Here is a 19,943-nt window from a genome sequence, read left to right on the forward strand (position 1 = left end):
CACTATTTTGAGTCATTTCTAGAGACATCAACGCATTGGATTCGTGCTGGATATATTACTTTTTCATATGTTCACAGATTCAAATTCAGACTCTAATACGAACTAAGAAATGACATATTGGAAACTGAATCCAAAATCCAATTTGACAATTCAAATCTAAGTCCGTATTCGACTTTTATATCCATACCCGAATCCGAATCCAAACTTCACCTATTTTCAAAGAGCAGATATAGGATATTTGTTTAAAAATAAATTTCATCTGAATCTGCAACCAAATCCAACCAGGTATTTATGTATATTTGAATATGAATCTAAATCTAAATCTAAATCTAAATCTGATCAGATGTAATTTTTTACATCCAAATCCAATTTGACTTCTCAATTAGATAAGTATTTTTTTTTTCATATCCAAGTTTTTCCAAACGATACAATTAAATATATACATGATTTAAATTGAATATATGAACATCTCTACTCGTTTCAAATTCCTTATCACTTTTTCGGGTTTCCCCTTTCACCCAAACAACATGAATTTGGTAAAGTCCTTACTTTATTGGGCATCTTTTTTGAAATTTCATTGCTGAATTTCAAAATTTACCCTCTTCGCTTTGGATTGGACGTTCCATCCTTTTCTCTGATTGTAACGAGGTGCATGGGCCATAAAATATGACATTTTTTCTCAAAAAAATCTAACCTTTCATGCAATAAAATTAATAAAAGATACAAAAATTATGCTTTGAAAGCGTAAATAATGTTTTATATACCAAAGTATTGGACCTTTGATTTTAAATGATTGTAAAATCTTGTATGTTAAAGAAAATTCAGATTTGATACATGCAATTTGATAATTGAATCCAAATCCGAGTCTGATATTTGACTGGAATCTGCAAATTGTGACGTATAAATTTTGGCTATTATGCTAGTGAGATCCGAATATCCAGTTTTGAAAACTCAAGTCTGAATCTATCTAGGAATCCAAATGCAAGCACACAAAATTGGATCAAGTCAACTTGAGTAAATGCTACATTCAACAACCTAATTTTCATTCTAGTTCTAATCAATTAAATTAAATTTTAATTAGTTCCAGCCTAGGGTCTAATAAGAAAACTTCAAATAGGTTGGATTCGTTAAAATACCATCAATTATTTTGTTTGTAAATGCACTTGCTCCAAGAAGGACCCATCATTGGCAAAGCAACAAAATTAACCTTCCAGTATGCTTTTGAAAATGTTGGATGAATAGGAGGAGTATTTCATCTTATCACCCAACGAAAGAGCTGAAATCCACCTTTCCCCCTTTCGTATTATATACGAAGCCTAGTTTGGTACTTCAGGTGATACTTTCATTGTGCTTTAACTTGCATATTAATGTTCATTTTTTTCAGTATCGAAAGTTGAAACTGGATTCTTGTCAGCCTCCATTCTGTCTTTTACGCCAACTCTTTCGAAGATAATTTATAAGAAAAGTTATTAGCGAGACAAAGTACTGGTGGTGCTATTCATCATATCGCTTGACATAAAGCCGATCAAAGCCCCCACTTTTCTCCCATCTCCTAGAATATCTGACTGACTTTTGGTGCCTCAAGGTGCAGCACAGAAAGTTAGTGCCCCAAGGATTCGAAACAATAACTAGTCGCTTGCCTGCCGCTGCTCGATCCCATTGCACCAACCCCCTTGGGAATTATAATAAACATGCTTCACTTTTTCATTCATTATCAAAAGCAATCCAAAAGATTCACGAACTACTTTTGTTTAGTATATTGAAGACAATTAATGGGATGAAACACGGGGTGACATAAAACGAATGAAAAGTGCAAGGGTGATTAAGAAACACAAAACATGAGAGAATACTCTTGAAAATAAGAATGGAACAAGAAGGAATAGTGATTGCACAACCACAAGTTACCCCTTCATCCAACCATCTGCAGGCAGGGCAATGTCATATATGGCGCACATGCCCGTGATGAAATTATAAGATCCAATGCTTTCTCAGTTTGATTTCTATGGGTACTACTCATCTGAATCGCAAATACTCATCTGAATCGCAAATGGTTGTATGCACGACACTTGAAATGGAGGGTGTCTCGTAAGACCACCTAGGTCCCGAAGCAACCCCGGACCGTAGGGGTGGGAGAAGGAGGGTAGCTTCATCTCTCACTTATGCCGCTCTTAGTTCCAGCTCAACCTAAAGTACACTATGGGGAACTTGATTCTTTAAATAGATAAGCTGGCAGATAGCTGCCCTTTCTTTGTCTCTCATAATAAAAGAGTCATAAAATTGTACAATGGAGAGGGGAGGGTTCTTTACAGTTGTAGTGTTCCCTTTGCCTAACTGCCACTTTAATATCACCCAGGACAACATGGTTTAAAACCAACACATGAGGTCTGCGCTGTTTCTTGTTTGATTGAGCAAGCTGGAGCCACATGGTCCCTCCCACCTTCAAATAATGCATGCAAGGAAGGAATGAAAGGCAGAAAACTACAAGGCATGTGCATGGATGGACAATCAGGACAGAGCTGTACATCAAGTAAGGGGGACACATGGGCCGGGCCGGGCTCGAGCAGACCTGCCCCATCGTGGCCCATTTACATCGTAGGCCGGCTTAACGAAAATGTTCTGTCAATTCAGGGGACAGTGATAACTATTGATAGGAAATTGAAATGGAAATAAAATATATCTGAATAAAAAGTAATTTGCTGAAGATCATAATGCCAAGTAGGGATATCAATGAATCAGATTCGAACCATATGTACCTTTAATCATATATGCTTTTTCGAATATTTGGATTTGAATACGAATAAAGAAAAGTCATATCTGAATCCAAATCCAAAATCCAATTTTACAATATGAATCCGATCCTAACACGATTTTTATATTTATATCCAAAACTGCATTTTGCCAATCTTTTGCATTATGTATAGGATATTTGTCTAAAAATAAATTCGATCTGAATCTGTATTTGAATCTTATCGGATATTTATTTGAATCTAAATCTGATCGGGTATCTTTTCTTAAATCCGAATCCAATCTGATTTCTTAATCGAACATATTTTTTTTTCATATCTGATTTTTTTGGATCGGTTTGGTTGGATATCCGATTCAAATTGGATAGTAATTATCACAGAATAAAGAAATGTATACTTCTACAATATTCTATTTGAAAAAAAAAAGAGAGAGAGAGAGAGAGAGAGACAGTCTACTTTACTGAAAGTAGATCGACTAATTCTCACCATTTCAATGTCTCTGAGCTTGTACGTTTCTAGGGTTTTGTAATAACCACAGTTCTTAGAAAAAATGGGGAAACCACTCCCTCTGCCTGTTCAAAACTTTGAATTTGTGAACAAACAAATCGGAAAATTTTTTTCCCATCTTGGATGGATCCAAATCCAATTTCCAATCATTATGGTAGTGAATAATTTCGTGACATCTTCTTTTTATCATCAAGTTAACTGTTATTGGCTAAAGAAACAAGCAAGTACAGTTGCAGAAATATTTCATTAGTTTGGGACCCAGCCCAGATGAACTAACGCCATAACATGGCCCATAGTAGAACGACTTGGCCACCTTCAAAAGGACCCAGTCTTGATTACTATGGTCAAGCAAGCTTCAACAGCTCTTAGTTATATGAATATTTTCCTGTTTAGTGGCCATGTCAGAGGGATTCAAGCGGATGATTTGTGAATTGGGTTCAATTCACAAATATGAAATTTCACTCAATCTGAACATGAGTACACATTTTTCATCATAATATAATTCATATTGAAGGAAGAAATATAGTAAGGTTAATTAAGATAATTGATGTAAAAGGTTAGTTTACTAATCAGGTTCTGGTTTCAATTAACTGGGGATAGTACTACACCAAAATGCGTGTTCCTGCCATATACTTTCATGCCCATCTCTGCAAACTAAAATTTTCGATCGATATCAATAAGAGGAAGAGAAATAATTCCAAATCACTAGACTCTAGACTTCAGAACCTTAGAATTAGCATACAAAATCTCTAAAACCTGCAAAGGAAGAAAATTTTTGGATCTCAAATTGATTGGGTTTGGACCACAGGTCCACAGTACATGGAGATCAACCAGGTTCTGTACAACTTGAATTGGGGGGAGGACCCATAAAATTCCCGTTAAGGGGCACTAGTTACAAAATTAATTAAAATTTTTAAGATGTGTGTATATATATATATATATAACTTGAAGTATGGATATGAAAATAGTCATTTTTTGTTTGTCTGTGTAGACAAGTGCCCACACCTGCCTCCGCCCATGCTTGGATTTCAAAATCCTCATGTATGTACCTACCCTATAATATTTTGCGAGCAAGAGCAATAATTTTATGATATGTTGAAACCATGTCACCCAGTAATTAATAGATCAGCATAGGTGGTGAGTAGGTGGTGGGAGGGGACACTGAAGGGTGCCAAGCTGAGCATCATAAATCAAGTTTCTGCTCTATCATTCTGTTGTTTGAGTTTTTCGGGGCGAGTAGGTGGAGTATTTTATCTTACTGTCAAGCTGATAACTAAAACCTCCACTCTTCTTTCCATCTCTATAGAGTATCAATCCTACTTTTTGGTGTCTAAAGGTGATGGCCCTACTATGTTTCAACGCGTATATCACCCACTTTTGTAATACAGAGAGTTCTAGACGCCTACCAGCTCAATGCTTGGGACTTGAGTTCCGATTGCCGCCGGCCCAAGCGATGAAAACTCTTTTCTACTTGTGCTTTAAATTCAGGATTCCAGATGAGGCCGTGAATCTAACCTTACCCAATAGTTTCAGATAGTAATGGGTTGGTGGCCTTTGCTTGATCCCATTGATAGTTTGATCATAGCACTAAATGCAGGAGGGCTTAAACAGTTGGGTAGCTGAATCTCTTAGAACAAGTCATCCATACATTAAAACTAAGACGAAGATTGTTCCCAAAATGTCAATTTCATGATCTTCAAATATGCTTGTTGACCCTTTTCCACAAAAGATTATGCATATTTAGTTTCTTTTTTCCTAAATACTGCTGGATATTTTTGTTAATTTCTCCTTACAAATATCTCTAATTTGTTAGTGATTTATAGGGCTGTACAACCGGATGAGCCAACTCGAGCTCCACTTGAACTCACTCGGTTAAGCTCAAACTTATAAACGAGTCTAGTTCTAGTTACATGAACTCAACTCAATTCAACTCGAGTTAGTTCATTCAATCTAGATTGCCTTTTTTTTGGTAATTTTCAAAGCTAAAATCAAGGAAAGAGCTCAAGTCAAGAGGAGAGTTGGTAAACGAGCTTAAGCAAATAAAGCTGAAGTCCAGTTGAGCTTGAGCTGACCTTGTACAATTCAACTCGAACTCAAGCCAAGCAATATGAGTCGGTTCGAGCTGACAGAACTTGAGATCGACTCGGCTCGTGTAGTGTCCTGGTTGTTTAATTTCCTTGTGTAATCTCCATGTCTAGATGAAGTTTAATACGCAAAATAAATTTGGGAGGGAGCATCAAAGTTTTTTGGCTTTGTTGCGGCGAAGCCCAAATAATTGACATGTTCTAGGTGGCGAAGGAAGGGTATCCGAGGTTGAACAATAAGAAAGGACATGATAGGAATGAACCTACCTACTTTATGACCCGATAACTTATTGGATGTTGGGAAAAGAAGAAACAAACTGTGGTGATTTTCCTCATTGCAACAAGAAACAACCTTATCATTTTTCTTTTTCTTTCAACTACAAAGAAGAGATCATCCTCTGAGATTAAGAGTCCCCAAATATACATTTGACACGCAAACACGGACACTGACACCTTTGTGTGTTACTTCTATCCCAAAACTTTCTTGTGATAATTAAAGTAGGCTAAAATGAGAGAGTTTGACTAGTGGAGGAGAACGTCGGAGACAAACATTCTCTTTTCACCTTACATAAATGTGATGAAGGGTGTCTGACAGCGGCCGAGTTATAAAGTTTTAGTTGAGGACACTGATCCATTTAATTATTGCAATGGATTGAGTGCATGTAGATTTACAAGACACTAACTTGGGTCTGGTGTGGGCAACTCTATATGGCTATAGACCCACTCCAGCCCTATGGTAGCTCTGTCTAAGAATAGTGAATAACCTCCGCAAAACACATCTAAAAACTGGTGTTTGAGAAATCCCGCGAGTGGCTGAATGAAAAGCTGACGGAACATGTGGATGGTGTTTGAATGGTGGACGAGAATGTTGAAGACAAACATTCTCTCTCTGCTGTACACAAACAAATCAAACACGATGGAGGATGTCTCATAAGACCATGTTCCATAGATGTCAAAAAATGTAGTTGACAAACTTGGACTCGGATCAGCAGATGACCAAGTCACTCGATCAACGAGTCAGGTCATGATTTTTAATATATTTTTACTATATCTAAATAAAGGAAGGTATCTAGATTTCTAAAAAGTTGTTCTTTAATGTATTTTTACTGTAACCGAGTCGGAAGATTTGTAGGATTCCCGAGACAGCCTGCCGTTTACCAGCTATAGTAAAAAAAAAAAAAAAGAAGCTTGATTCCCCTAAATTTGTCCAAATGCTGGAGGTATGACAAAAACAAATTGGAGGAAAAAATATAGATGTACATCTTCGCCCTTTGGCAAAAAAAAGATGAAAAGTGAGAGCACATTAAAGTCAGGAAGAGAAATTGGACATTTTTAATGGTAGAAGACACTTTCTTTGTTTTGTTTTTTTGCTTTTTTGAAAATATCATATGGTTATGTCCAGTGACGATATAACATGATATCTTTATGTTGATTCAGAAGGCATCTCCATATTCACATACTTTTTTGTGTTCTTATTCTGTTGCATTTTTTTTTTATAATTTTGAACCCATTTTCATCCTTGCCTTCAGAGAAGAAGATCATCTACCATGCTTTTAAGACCACCATTGTAAACAATGAAGCAGGACATTGTTATTGTCATAGCATTGATGAGAGAAGGAATGATATCTACAATTCAACTCTAGATTTCTGGGTTTGGTTTCTACTTTCTTCATGTGAGCTTGACTATCCAATGCCCCATTAGTTGGATGTCGCTTTACTTGCATTTAATTTGTACCTAGTCTCCATTCTAATTCCATACAATCTTTTACACCATTGGAAAAATTTGCCGTCTCTCAAAGTAACAACTTGGCCGACTTCCACACCGACCTCGGGATCCTGGTTTGGTGGATTCCAACCAGCACCCTAACAGTTTTAGTTCCCGTACCAAAATTATTAAGAACCAAGTTAATTGATTGTCAGATCCCCTTTTAACACGAGACTAAACCTTATCATAATCGGGCAATAGAATAATCCATTGAATCAGTTCGCTATAACCTCACCAACTAGCTAATTCCCTCAATGCGTTGCATAAACATTTATCTTTCACTCTCTTTACCCAAAAACCCAGAGGCTAATTTTTGCTACATAGGACAAATATTAGCAGCACTTAAGTTTTAGGTTAGTTTCTTAGTCAGAATTTATAATCTATGTAGGGGCGTAGCTAGAAATTTTTCATGATGGGGGCCAAATTAAAATTTTTAAATTTTGACTTAGTCCGAAATATCATTTTTCAAAATTTATATATAAGACAAGTGAATTTTTTTAAAAATTTTACATGTAAATTTTGAATGTCTTTTTTTTTTTTGAGGTGGGGCCATGGCCCTTATGGGCCCTACCCTGGTTCCCCCCCTGAATCCATGTTGTCTATTTAACAAAACAAAACAATATATAACTGTTGTTCCTTGAATATGACTCAATGTTTGGGACAGTTTTCATGGACATTTTAAAAAGTTATGTGAATCTGCCCTAATATTTGTGTCATATTCATGGAACAGTTGCAAACTGCTCTGTTTGCCAATCAAGGCCTTAGCGCTCCCTATTAAGCATGGGCAAAGACAAATATCTCAATCCGGATCTATTGTTTCATTTGAAGAGAGATATGCATGAAAATGGAATCATTTTCTTTTTCTGTTGTACTAAAAGGTCTCCATGATCTTAAATTTGCAACTTGATTAGCAGCAGAAGGAATCTTTGTTTCACAGATATTGTAATTTAAAAATCCATCATGCCCACTGGCCCTAAGCCATGAGCAGTGGCATATAATATTGTGTGCATGAAACTAGACATCAAAAGTTAGGAATATCCAGCCATGTGCATAACTTTCTAAATTATTTATATGCCATGCTGGTAGCTTTAAAGTTTCATTACATCAGACTTGCTCAAAAGATCCAAAGTCTGATATAATATAAGAAAAAAATAACAAAGATAATTCATTGATATTGGAGCAGTTAAAATGATTGAACCAACTTTATAAGTTGGACTCAGTTAAATATATGATGGAGGATATTTGAGCTATAGAAAAACATGGAAAAAGAAACCAAACGATCGTCAGTCTTTTTAAAGGTTAATTCCATTCATGTAGAACAATATTGTGGCATGGTGTGATCAGGGGTTAGTGAATAAACATAGCTCTTGAAACCAAAATCTGGTCATTGTTTAAGCTTTGATATAGTTTATTTTCTAGTTTTATGCGTTAAAGTTGATCTTACAATGGTTTCTTGGACTACATTAGTGAACCCAATTCATGTGGACATCCCAAAGTTCTTTTTTTCTTATTATGTTATTAAGCAAGTAGAACTCATATTGTTTTCAGTTAGTCATTAATCGCCAGGGGCAGAGCCAAAGGGGGCTCGCACGGGCCCTAGCCCCCCCTCAAAAAAAATAAATATAAATAAATTACATATAAATATTATAAAATTATACTTATCTTATATAAAAACTTTGAAAAATGATATTTCAGCTCCTATCAAGTTTTAGAAAATTTAATTTGGCCTACCTCATGAAAAATGTCTGGCTCTGCCCCTATCAATAGCAAACACATCCAGCGCTACCCAAGAGGCCGAGACAATTGAATAAAAGATGTTCTAACTTGTGATGAGCAAGAGTATTTTATCCTACCACCCAACAAGAGGGCAGAAACCCCCATCCTTCTTTCTATCCCCACATGGTAGAGACCTTTTCTCAGTGCTTTAGGATCAGTGCCCCGCTACATTTTAATTTGAATATCAATATGCCTCCTTTGCAGCACAGGGAGTTGACGCCTCAGGAACTCGAAGCATTGGCTGGCTGCCTACGAACTCCCATCCCATCCTTTGCGCCAACCCTTTTGATGATAGAGATGTTTCACTGAATTGACCTTGCACCTTGAACTTGGCTCAACTACTTACTGACATATCAGAAATTGAAATCGAGCTCAACTTCTTTAGATTTTGATTCTCATCCAGCATTTGAGATCACACAAGCTGAATTTGAGTCCTAAAGAGCAAAAACTCTTGTTTGGACTGTTGGGATTTTAAGCATCCTGAGTTTTTGGTTGGGGAAACCAAACAAAGAGCACTTCAAACCAAAACCACATCAAGGTATATACAAATATAATGGGCCAAATGTGTAAGTCAAACTATGTGCTGCATATATTTTGGTCAAATAAGATAGTAAATATTCATCCCAGTGGCATTTGATCAGTTGGAAACTTGGTGAATCATTCTGCTTATATGCCTTGCATTTATTGCTATCTTGGGAGTTAGAATTTGACTTGTAATAAATGGGGGCTGTGGATTTGTTGAACTTTTTCCACAACTTGATAAATAGTTTGATAAACCAACCATTCTTTTTTGAAGTTCAACGAGAGAGAGAGAGAGAGAGAGAACTCAAATTAGTAGTTTTTTTTTTAAATTGAATCTCAAAATCTGATTAGGTGTAACCTGATCCGGGTTTTGTTGATTCTCTGTTCAATATCGGTCTTAGATTCGAATCAAATTATAAAACCGTGCACCAGTAATCGGATTAGTAACTGGATCCAAGATTCAAATTCAAATGCCTAATTAAATACATTCCATCAATCTATACACCTACCCGGCGGTCATGTTGTCAAGATTAATTATATTTTGCTTCGAACCAGTGCATTCAAAATGGTTCATCCCTTAAAAAGTTTAAAAAATAAATATTTACGGGCATTTTATTCATAGATCGGCCACAACAACAAGCCGAATAAAGCGAATTTTCAGTGGCCATAAACTTTAATTTTCATGCTTGTTTTGGGGTTTAGGTGTATCTAACTTTTCGCATCACAAATAAATAAGACATGGCAGAGAACTTCTAATTCTTTGAATCACAGTTACAAAAAATGTTTAGAAGTTTTAAATGACAATGTCTAATTCTTTGAATCATAGTTATAAAAAATGTTTCGAAGTTTTAAATGACAATGTTCTTCTTGGTAAATACTGACGAGTTTGTAAAAAATGAGAAAAAAATATGGTAATTTTTTAAAAATTTAAAATAAAGAAAAGATAAAATATGTGAACAACTAATATTACAACTAGAATTGCACAAATAAAAAATAAAAAAGTTAAAAGGGCTGTTTGGTATTAAAAAAAAAAACATGTTAAAAAAGTGGCTTTTTTACTTTTTTTTTTGTCTAAAAACAACGCTCTTTAAAGTTCTAAATAGAAATTTTTTATTGCGTTTTTTTCGTGTTAAAAAAAAAAAGGGTTTTTGAGTAGTGTGAATATGAACCGGTTACCACCCAATTACACTACGGTACATGGACCAACAGTAAGAACCCGATAATATCAGCCCCACGCTGCCTGGGCAAAGGGCCGATACGAGACGGGGCCTACTGAGACAGGCAGACCCCAAACAACGTAAGCCTTAGAGACGCGCACAAAGGGAAGCGAACGCGTCCACACACACGATAAGGCCACATCAATGCCGAGGCAGCCAGAAAAAGGCTCCAACGTACACGCAACAACTTTATTAAAAGCCCCAATTCTTCATACAACGAAGCAGCAGACGACGACCAAAAGAAGCTGCAAAAGATTTAAATAAAAAGAGATCGGACAGGGAAAAGGAATGGAAGTAAAAACAGGAACTCCTAGGCCTTCGCATTTCGAGGGGCCCTACTCTTCTCCCTAAAGCCGCATAATTAATAAATGCATAAGATTCAGGCACAGATTAAGTAGTGATTACAAACAACTATCTTGATTTGATTTTTAGTTCATTGATAAAACGTATCAATAACTTTACATATTTTGTTGGTGTGATCTTTAGCAAAGTCTGAAATTTGAAAAGAAAAGGACGGAATTTTTACTGCAAATACCTGCTTGCTGCTTCGCTGTGACCGATTACGGATTCCAGAGCACCCCATTGAGTTGAATTGGTGCGAGGAGAGGAGGGCAGTGAAAAAAAAACTCAGAAGAAGAAAAGGGGAGCGGGAGAATTTCAGGAGGACTGTGGGGAAGAGTCGAGACTGGAGAGGAGAGGGAGAAATGCGGTCACATGGCCTTTATACCCCTATCGCTGTCACGAGAAATGGCGCCGCTGTCTTCCCTGTCCCCGTCCTCTTCTTCCTCCTCCTTTTCTCTCTCTCTCTCTCTACCCTGCTATCTGTATCGGTATTACCCATCTGCCGGCCCTCCCGATATTTCGTTTTCTGCTTTTGTTATTATTTCGTCTGTCAAATGTAAAATCAAAAGCAACCTCTTCAGAAACAGGGAGGAATTTTTTAATTGCTGCTTCCATGTTCCCTGTCTCTTGCCTCACATGTTAGCTGACAGCCTTATAGGTAGCCATTGACGATCTCTTTCTCTCTCTCTCTCTCTCTCTCTCTCTCTGCAAGTCCTTCTGCACCACCATCTCCAGCAGCCGCTGCAGAAGTAGAATAGATCTTTTCTTCTATATGACTAACCACCAAACCAACCGACCCACCAAGAGTATAGAGACCATCCACCGGAAAGAGGAAGAAAAGGAGGACAAGGAATTAGAGGAAAGGGAAGACTTGATAAAAGGGACTTCCCTTTCAGCTACCAACCTCCCTGCCCCGAGCCTTCTTCCCCACTCTACCTTGCGTTTCACCTGAATGATCCCCCCCAACCGGAAGAAGGAGAGTCAGGAAGACGGAAACCGACATGGTGATAAATAACACCGAGGTGGAGAAGCAGCAGAAGAAGAGGAGGCGAGAGTGGTGGCTCTTCCCCTTCCACGTCTTGGGCACCGTTAGAACGATGAAGACCAGCGGCGCTGCCTCTAGTGCAACGGGCCACAGGCACGCCTCGCGCGCCGATAAGGGACGCCATGTGTACAAATACATAAGAGGCATCCTCTGGTTCTTCTTCTTGCTTTATCTCTTGACTTGTGGGCCGGACCTCCTCTGGCTGCTGGCTTCCTCTTCCTTCGCCGGCGGGGAGGTCGCCGCCGTCGAGCCCCACGCCGCTCGTCAAAGCCTCCATAGCACGATGTCGCTTCCCACCCTCTTCTCTCGAGCTCTGGTCGAAGCTAGCGACGACACCGTTGTGCAACAACCTATAAAGCTCCTTTCTGCAAGTTGGTGTCTCTCTCACTTTGTTTCACGTATTCTCTGTCTTTGATCTTTGGTTAAGCTACAGACTTTGACCATATGAGTTGCGGATCATGCGCAGGTGGTTTGATGGAAGACTTGAAAGTGTTCGTTTACGAGCTTCCGTCGAGGTTCAACAGCGACTGGCTGTCGAACGAGCGGTGCAGCAACCACCTCTTCGCGGCGGAGGTCGCCATCCACAGGGCGTTGCTCAAGAGCTCCCACAGGACGCTCAAGCCCGAGGAGGCTCACTTCTTCTTCGTCCCCATCTACGCCACCTGCAACTTCAGCACGGTCAACGGGTTCCCGGCCATCGGCCACGCTCGTCCGCTCTTCGCCACCGCCGTCGCCCACATCGCCTCAGCTTACCCGTTCTGGAACAGGAGCAACGGCGCCGATCACGTCTTCGTCGCCACTCACGACCATGGTGCATGCTTCCACACGATGGTAAGCTGCCCATCCGGCGCCTCCTTTCAAACCAACTAAATCCACACCATCTTCTCGCGCCGTTTCATTCATGGAGGTCGCGTTGCGTCCTTGTGTTCTCAGGAGGACGTGGCGAGGAAGGACGGCATCCCGGAGTTCTTGAAGCGGTCCATCATCGTCCAGACGTTCGGCGTGAAGGGCCAGCACCCGTGCCAAGACGCCGCCGCGCTCACCGTCCAAATCCCGCCGTATGTGCCGCCGGAGGCGATCGGAAAGGCGCTGGCCGAACGGAAGAGGAAACGGGACATATGGGTTTTCTTCAGGGGCAAAATGGAGATTCATCCCAAGAACATCAGCGGTCGGTTCTACAGCAGGTCTGCACGCTCGTCTCCTGTAGAACCGATAATCTCCATAGCTCGTTTTTAAACTTTAAAAATGGTTGAAAGTCGTAGAAATATCACGCACACGAGGCCGATATTTGCTTATTTAAAGCTGGAAATTGCTTTTTTAACGTTAATAAAGCGTATATATGGTTTGTAACTGTGCGGTGAAACGTATTACAGGGGAGTGAGGACGGAAATATGGCGGAGGTACAGTGGCCGGAGACGGTTCTTCGTGAAGAGGGAGCGGGCGGAGGGCTACCTGTCCGAGATAGCGAGGTCGGTGTTCTGCTTGTGCCCGCTCGGGTGGGCGCCGTGGAGCCCTAGGATCGTCGAGTCCGTGGCGCTCGGCTGCGTCCCCGTCATCATCGCCGACGACATCCGGCTGCCGTTCCCCGACGCCGTCCCCTGGCCGGAAATCAGCCTGACGGTCGCCGAGCGCGACGTCGGCCGGCTCGGCCGCATCCTCTCCCACGTCGCCGCCACGAACCTCTCCGCCATCCAGCGCAACCTCTGGCGCGACTCCAACCGCCGGTCGCTGCTCTTCAACGTCCCGCTCCGCCACGGCGACGCCACGTGGCAGGTCCTCCGGGCCCTCGCGGGCCACCGCCGCCGCACCCCCGTCTCGTCGTCGTGAGAATTTTCCGGCCAATCGCCCCGAGACACGTCGGATAGCCGGAGACGAGTACGGAATCTGAGGAGCGGGGGGGGGTTCGAAAGTGGCGGACAGCTGGCGAGGAGAAGAGGGAGAACTGACAGGAGTCACGTGACCGGCAGCATCTGCCTGCGTTGGCAGGCAGCGCCAGGCGTCGATCCACTCGCCCGTGGTCGTTTTTCCTCGAACACCCCTGCAATTCTTATGAAATTCTGGGAAGCCCCTAATAAAACTTTCCGGTTAATAATGAGCGGTGAGCTGTCAGTGGCCAGGGACGGCGTCAGAATCCGAGCAAGTGGAGAAACCGGGCGGGGAGAAAGTGGCGGTGTCATTTGGTTATAAATATATACGATTTTTTTTTCCCTTTAACTTTTTCGGCTGGTGAAAAAAGGAAAAGTTGTAAAAGAAATTCTTTTTCCGGTTGTGATTCTGTCAAATAATAAGTTCACGCCTTTTCAGGGGAAGGCGGTGGAAACAGAAACGGAAAGGCACCAACGGGGATTTTGATAAAAAGCACCGGTGGGCAGAGCTTGGAAGTTGGTATCTGGGAGAAGGAATCTCATCTATGGTGTTCTCTTCAAAAATCTTACCCAGGTTTTGTGTGAGAATCGGTTCTCGAACCCTGTGATTTCCTGATTCTTTTGATAAAAAAAACTGTACCCGATGTCGCGGTACATAAAATCCCTTCCTTTTGAAGTCGTAAATTCTTTTCTTCGAGGGTAAAAGTTTTCTATTTTGCCAGGTGCTGATTCATGCGGCTCGGCCGATTCATCTATTCTGGTGAACCGGTTACGAGTGGGGGAATGATGAACATATTATTGTTTGTGGGTTTTAGGAAAATATTGAAAATGTAAAAATCGAATATTTTTGGAACGCGTAGATATGATTTGATTAGATATTTAAAGTTTAAGTTATCTAAAAAAGGAGTGGTGTGATGGCACCGAGGTTTGACTACCATTGCGATTCAGCACACGCAACTTTATGTGTTTATTTGTTTATAGTATTTCAAGTGTGAGCGGATTGGCATTGGGTCTTATCTTTAGCTAGATACTTCTCAGGGTTAAGCTTTATTTCAAAAAAGTAAGAAAATAAGAAGATTTGATGGGAAATTGTTTTTCTGTTGAATCAAGGAGTTGGGCGAAGCTTGTCCCTGGGGCTGTGGTGAGGAGAAATAAATTTAAGTAATCAGTTTCGGATCGATACAGAAACTGTGTTTTTTTAATGCTCATTGGTTTCATACAACGTTCCAAACCTAATTATGAGAAGAATAATTTGACCGATGATGAGCTACTTGATCATTTTAAGTGATCATTTTTAGATGATACATTAAATATTTTTTGGTTTCATCATTTACAAACTAATTTTCAAGAGAGTAGTACCACATGACTGCTTAAAGTTGTTGATACGTATAGTTTTCATTTTTTTTTTAAATTTTCTTGGTGCAAATATTTTACATTATATATATATATATATATATATATATATATATATATATATATATATATATATATATATATATATATATATATATAGCAAAAGCCAAGCACGAAATTGTTGTAGTTCTTAGCAAACAATCTGTATTCAAGGCATTTAAAGTGGACGGATCGAGTTCAATAATGGAGTCCCCCTATGTCCAGCTCACTTGTGTTGTTCAAGCCTTCATGACAGCGAGTATGCGTACCTTTAACAATAAACTACAAACCACGAGAAGGAAAAAAACAATGTCCTCTCCTCTATGATCGGGTCTTCATTTAAATATTGGGTCAAGCCGATAAGGCGCCATGAAACTAGGCCGGAGGGAACCTTATTTTGTGCGCAGGTGAAAAGCCGAAGCCACCTTTCATCCTTTTGCTCTTGCATTGGAATATGGATGAACTTGCGATTACTCTCTTCTCTTCAACTTAAAAGTAGTGTTTGCCATTTTTTCTAGTCAATAAAGATACCACTTATGAGAATTTAATAGATGATAGCTCGACCCGATACCCTACACCAATGAACATCCACATTCCTCCATCTAGTAAGAAGGTTTGGTGAATCGGCTACAAATATTTGAACACTAATGCTTAAATTAATAAATGAGGAAATTTTATGAATATAAACTCAAATAAATTTCTGCAAATATATACACTTGTCCGATGGCACTCTTGAAAGGCCCACGATAGCTGGAAAAAAAAATTTACATTAGAAAAATAAAAAAATTTTAGTTGTTCAATGTTTTTTTTTTTTTTTTTTTTACTTAGGTTCCGTTTAACCCTACCTAAATTTGAGGTTGGATTTTTTGGTCCGTCCCTAAACGAAATCCATCCTAGCTTTGCCCTGATCGGTCTGATATGAAATCTATTGCTCACCCACATTTTTTTGAGTTGTAATTCAAGTTGTTCCTGCATTGTCAAGAAAACTGTTGGTAGTTAACCTGTTCGTTTCGGTAATGGTGGTTTACCAAACCAAAATGGTTTGGTAAGGAGACCAGCGCCCTCCTTATAATATAGAAACACCAGTTCAGTTTGCTCGCAAATATGGCTTGTCGTTCAATACACGTCGATATACATTTTGAAGTTTCTCAATTTCTATTTAAATGTATTTAATACATATACCATTTGTAATGGTTTCCAACAACATGAAATTATATATATATACATCCTCCAGCCATGTTAAGTTCCAATCCTATCACAAGTACATAGCAGGTGAGATTAAACACAATACCCAATGTAATGCATTGAACTTTCAATATTCTGTGAAAGGTGGAAGAATTCTCTGTGCACAAATATTGTTCTTGTATCGCATCGGAAGGAACCCGTATTGAAAAACAATTGCGGTTAGGCATGGGCCATCTTAATAAAAAGTTTCCAATTCTAACTTGGGAAATCTAGAGACCGGAGCTGAGATTTTCGCCGGAAAGTTGAGACTTTTCAGAGAACGGAAGAATTCGAGGATCGCAGAAAGCGACGGCCGACGATGGGTTGGGGCCCGCCAAGTGAGAAAGCAGAGGGAAGTGAGCCCACAGCCACAGGGGTTGGCTTTACACTTGTGATGCTTCAATGGCGTCTGTCATGAGCTCTTCTTCTCTCCGCCCTCTGGTTATTCAATTCATGTGGAGATTGATTATGCTATGAATGACTTGGCGGTGGGTCATGACCTAATCCACCGGAGCGTCTCCGTCAGCCTCACCTTTTTTCCGTTACATGGCCGCCTTCTATAGGTCAACAATGGCTAAAGGCTTAGGTGTGGGCGTGAATATATTCTTTTTACTTAATTTGAATTTAATTTAATTTAATGTAATCTGTCGAGTTGGCGGGTCGTATAAGCCTAGTTGTCTAAGCGATGATGTATGCACTTTACGCGTCATGTTTTTCAGGAGTAAAGCTAGAACGTCAAATTAAAATTTATAAATTTTGACATAAATCAAAATATCATTTTTTTAATTTTTTATATAAAACAATTGAAAGTTTTTAAAATTTATATATATATATATATATATATATTATTTTGTTTTTTTGAGGTAAGACAAAGGCCCTTACAGACCCTACCTTGGCTCTATCCTTAATGCTTTCCACCAATGACTCGAAGCATTTATGGGCTTCGACGCGTGAATAGAAGGAAAGGCGGTTTCCGTCTCTCCTCGAATTGCCAAAAAATATTTTTAAAATGATTTTGACTTTGATTTTGATTTCAATTCTATTTTGGAGGTACCCTTATACTTTTACATATAAGATGACAATGATCTCTTTTTTTGTGGTTACGTTTGGTTCTTAATAGCTGTATTGTGTTACCCTTTCTCTTTCCAATTTATTCTTGAATTCGTCACATCTTGGACCTGGTGAACAGAAAAGTTTATAAAGAGTGTCAAAATTTCATTTTCGATCATGTTTTTGCTTATAATATATAAAAAAAAGACTGCCTTCTGCAACTCAATTTCTTTTTAAAGCAAAGCTTTCGAATTTTGATAGTAATTTTGAAATCAATCGGAGCTAATGCACGTTTTCTAAGTTAGCAAAGTTTTAATGCGGGCTCTTATTTGATAGCCTTCATGACGAATATTGCTCTTAGAGAAACACAAAAATTGGTTAGGTTTTCTAAAATTATAAGCAAAATTATATGTTATTGTACGTTGTGGCATATGACACCACGTGTTATGGGTAGGGGTGAACACGAGTCGAGTTGAGCCCAAGTTCAGCCAACTCGAGTTCAGCTCGATCTCGAGAATAGCTCGAACTCGACTCAACATATGTGTTGAGCAGCTCGAGCTCGAGATTAGCTCGACAGAAGCAGCTCGAGCGGGACTCAGTAGTTATGTGTTGAGCTCGAGCTCAAAAAACACATTTGATTATATGGACTATTACTTTGCCATAAATCGAACTCGACTCGATTAAGACTCGGCAGTTATGTGTTGAGCTCGAGCTCAAAAAACTCATTTGAATATATAAACTATTACTTTGCTATAAATCAAACTCTACTCGATTAAGACTCGACAAACTTGAATGAGCTTACGTAAAAACTTACATAATTATTTAACGTAAATATACTGGTTTTTTAATTAAAAAAAAGTCAGACATTTAAAAAATCACTGCACATCATTTTTGAGCCAAGTCCAGCTTTAGCAGTTCGAGTTCAGTGAACTCGAACTCAACTCGATTATTTGAACGAATCAACTTATGAACTCGAGTTCGACCCCTTAAGCAAATGACTCAGCTCGAACTCGTTCTCGAGTCTAGCTCGAGTAGCTCGACTCATTGTTTAGACCCCTAATTATGGGCTGAAAATGATCAAAATGTCATTGCTAGTTAAATAGAAGGCTCTTCTCCTGTAATGGCAAATATTGCCACCTTATAAAACTATCAAAATGTCCCTCTAATAACTGAGGGACGCGTCTTCCCAGGGCACGAACATCCAAAACACCTCTGATGAGTAAGTTTCATTGTGCTAAAACTTTTAAATTATTTGTTAACTTAGCTTTAGGGGCCGAGGCAGGTGTGGGATACGTGTGGGCAATTGCCACACAGAGCCATTTTATAAGGCGACTCTTTAACATCTTGGTGCTCCTTAAAAAATTAAAGTTTTATGTCTAGTGCTCCTTAGCCAGAATTTTCTTGTTCCTGTCTTACTTTAACTAAATCCAAATAGTTAGACTAAATATCATGTTTGGTTCAAATTGTGAATCTGAGCTGCTCTTATGCATAGTGCATAGTTGGGTTTGCTGTGTGATGCAGACAAGAATCATGTGGAGAGGAATCTGGGAATGGAAGAAAAAAGTGAGAGATCTGGGCCTACTTGTTCTCCATAATTCAGGCACCCCATGTTCTTCATGTTGCCTCTGTTTGGATCGCACCCCACCGGTCTGGGCCCGTCTCCTGGGGACACACAGCCCTGCAATGGGCACTTACCATACCATATAGTGCCGGCAATCGGCGCCGGACCAGGTGCCGGCTTCGTGGGCAATTGCCTACACGGTCCCACACAATTTGTTTGCTATGTCTTATTGTAATTTCTTTACTTACCATATTTTACTATATTAGTGTTTCTCAATAAAATTTTTTTAGCTCGGCTCCTACCATACACATTTTATGGTACTTTTAGTTAAATGAGCTTTCTCACCACCCCAAAGAAGGCGGAAGCCGCCACCTTGAGGTACAGAGTTTGCTTTGGTGCCTTGCGAGTGCCGCCTCCGTAGCGTTTCAACTTGCACGTCGGAGACCCCTTGTTTACAGCAAAGTAAGTTGGTGCATCGGGGATTCAAAATGGAAAACTAGTTACATGACAGTCCCTACCCGATCCGGTTGCGTGAATAAAACCCGCTCGCTTGAAATGTGCTTGATCCAATCCATATTTCCCAAATATTGGTTATTGGCATTTTGGTCTGGAATGGTGCTCTGGAGCGGCGTATCAGGACCGGTGGAAGTCGGATATGGATTTGATCAGTTGGATCTGGATCTGCAAATGGGTAAGTTTGTTGTGGCCTGTTGCAAGCTTAAGTGGATCGACTCATAGGTTTGAAAGTCCAATTTCGTTTAGTACTAGATAGCTGAACACCTCGCGGTTGGACAGTCTAAAAATTTTACTTTATTTTATATATAAAAACTTCATTCATTTTCATTTTTT

General features: G+C 39.6%; 1 protein-coding gene across 3 annotated transcripts; it reads left to right on the top strand.

The window, feature by feature from the left end:
- Nucleotides 1-11,530: 11,530 nt before the first annotated feature.
- Nucleotides 11,531-14,802, top strand: LOC116265837 (probable glucuronoxylan glucuronosyltransferase IRX7). Of its 3 annotated transcripts, none has more exons than XR_004175204.2 (5): nt 11,531-12,373; nt 12,469-12,833; nt 12,936-13,186; nt 13,376-14,448; nt 14,590-14,802. XR_004175204.2 is itself a non-coding variant. In XM_031646788.2 (4 exons), exons 1-4 carry the CDS (start codon nt 11,959-11,961, stop codon nt 13,827-13,829), a joined length of 1,485 nt encoding a protein of 494 aa, XP_031502648.1. In that variant the 5' UTR covers nt 11,531-11,958; the 3' UTR covers nt 13,830-14,802. The 3 variants fall into 3 exon arrangements, 1 of the variants encoding a protein (XP_031502648.1); XR_004175203.2 differs by having other exon boundaries at nt 13,376-14,441; XM_031646788.2 differs by having other exon boundaries at nt 13,376-14,802.
- Nucleotides 14,803-19,943: the final 5,141 nt, after the last annotated feature.

Source organism: Nymphaea colorata, chromosome 12, assembly GCF_008831285.2.
Source record: "Nymphaea colorata isolate Beijing-Zhang1983 chromosome 12, ASM883128v2, whole genome shotgun sequence".
Lineage (NCBI taxonomy): Eukaryota > Viridiplantae > Streptophyta > Magnoliopsida > Nymphaeales > Nymphaeaceae > Nymphaea > Nymphaea colorata.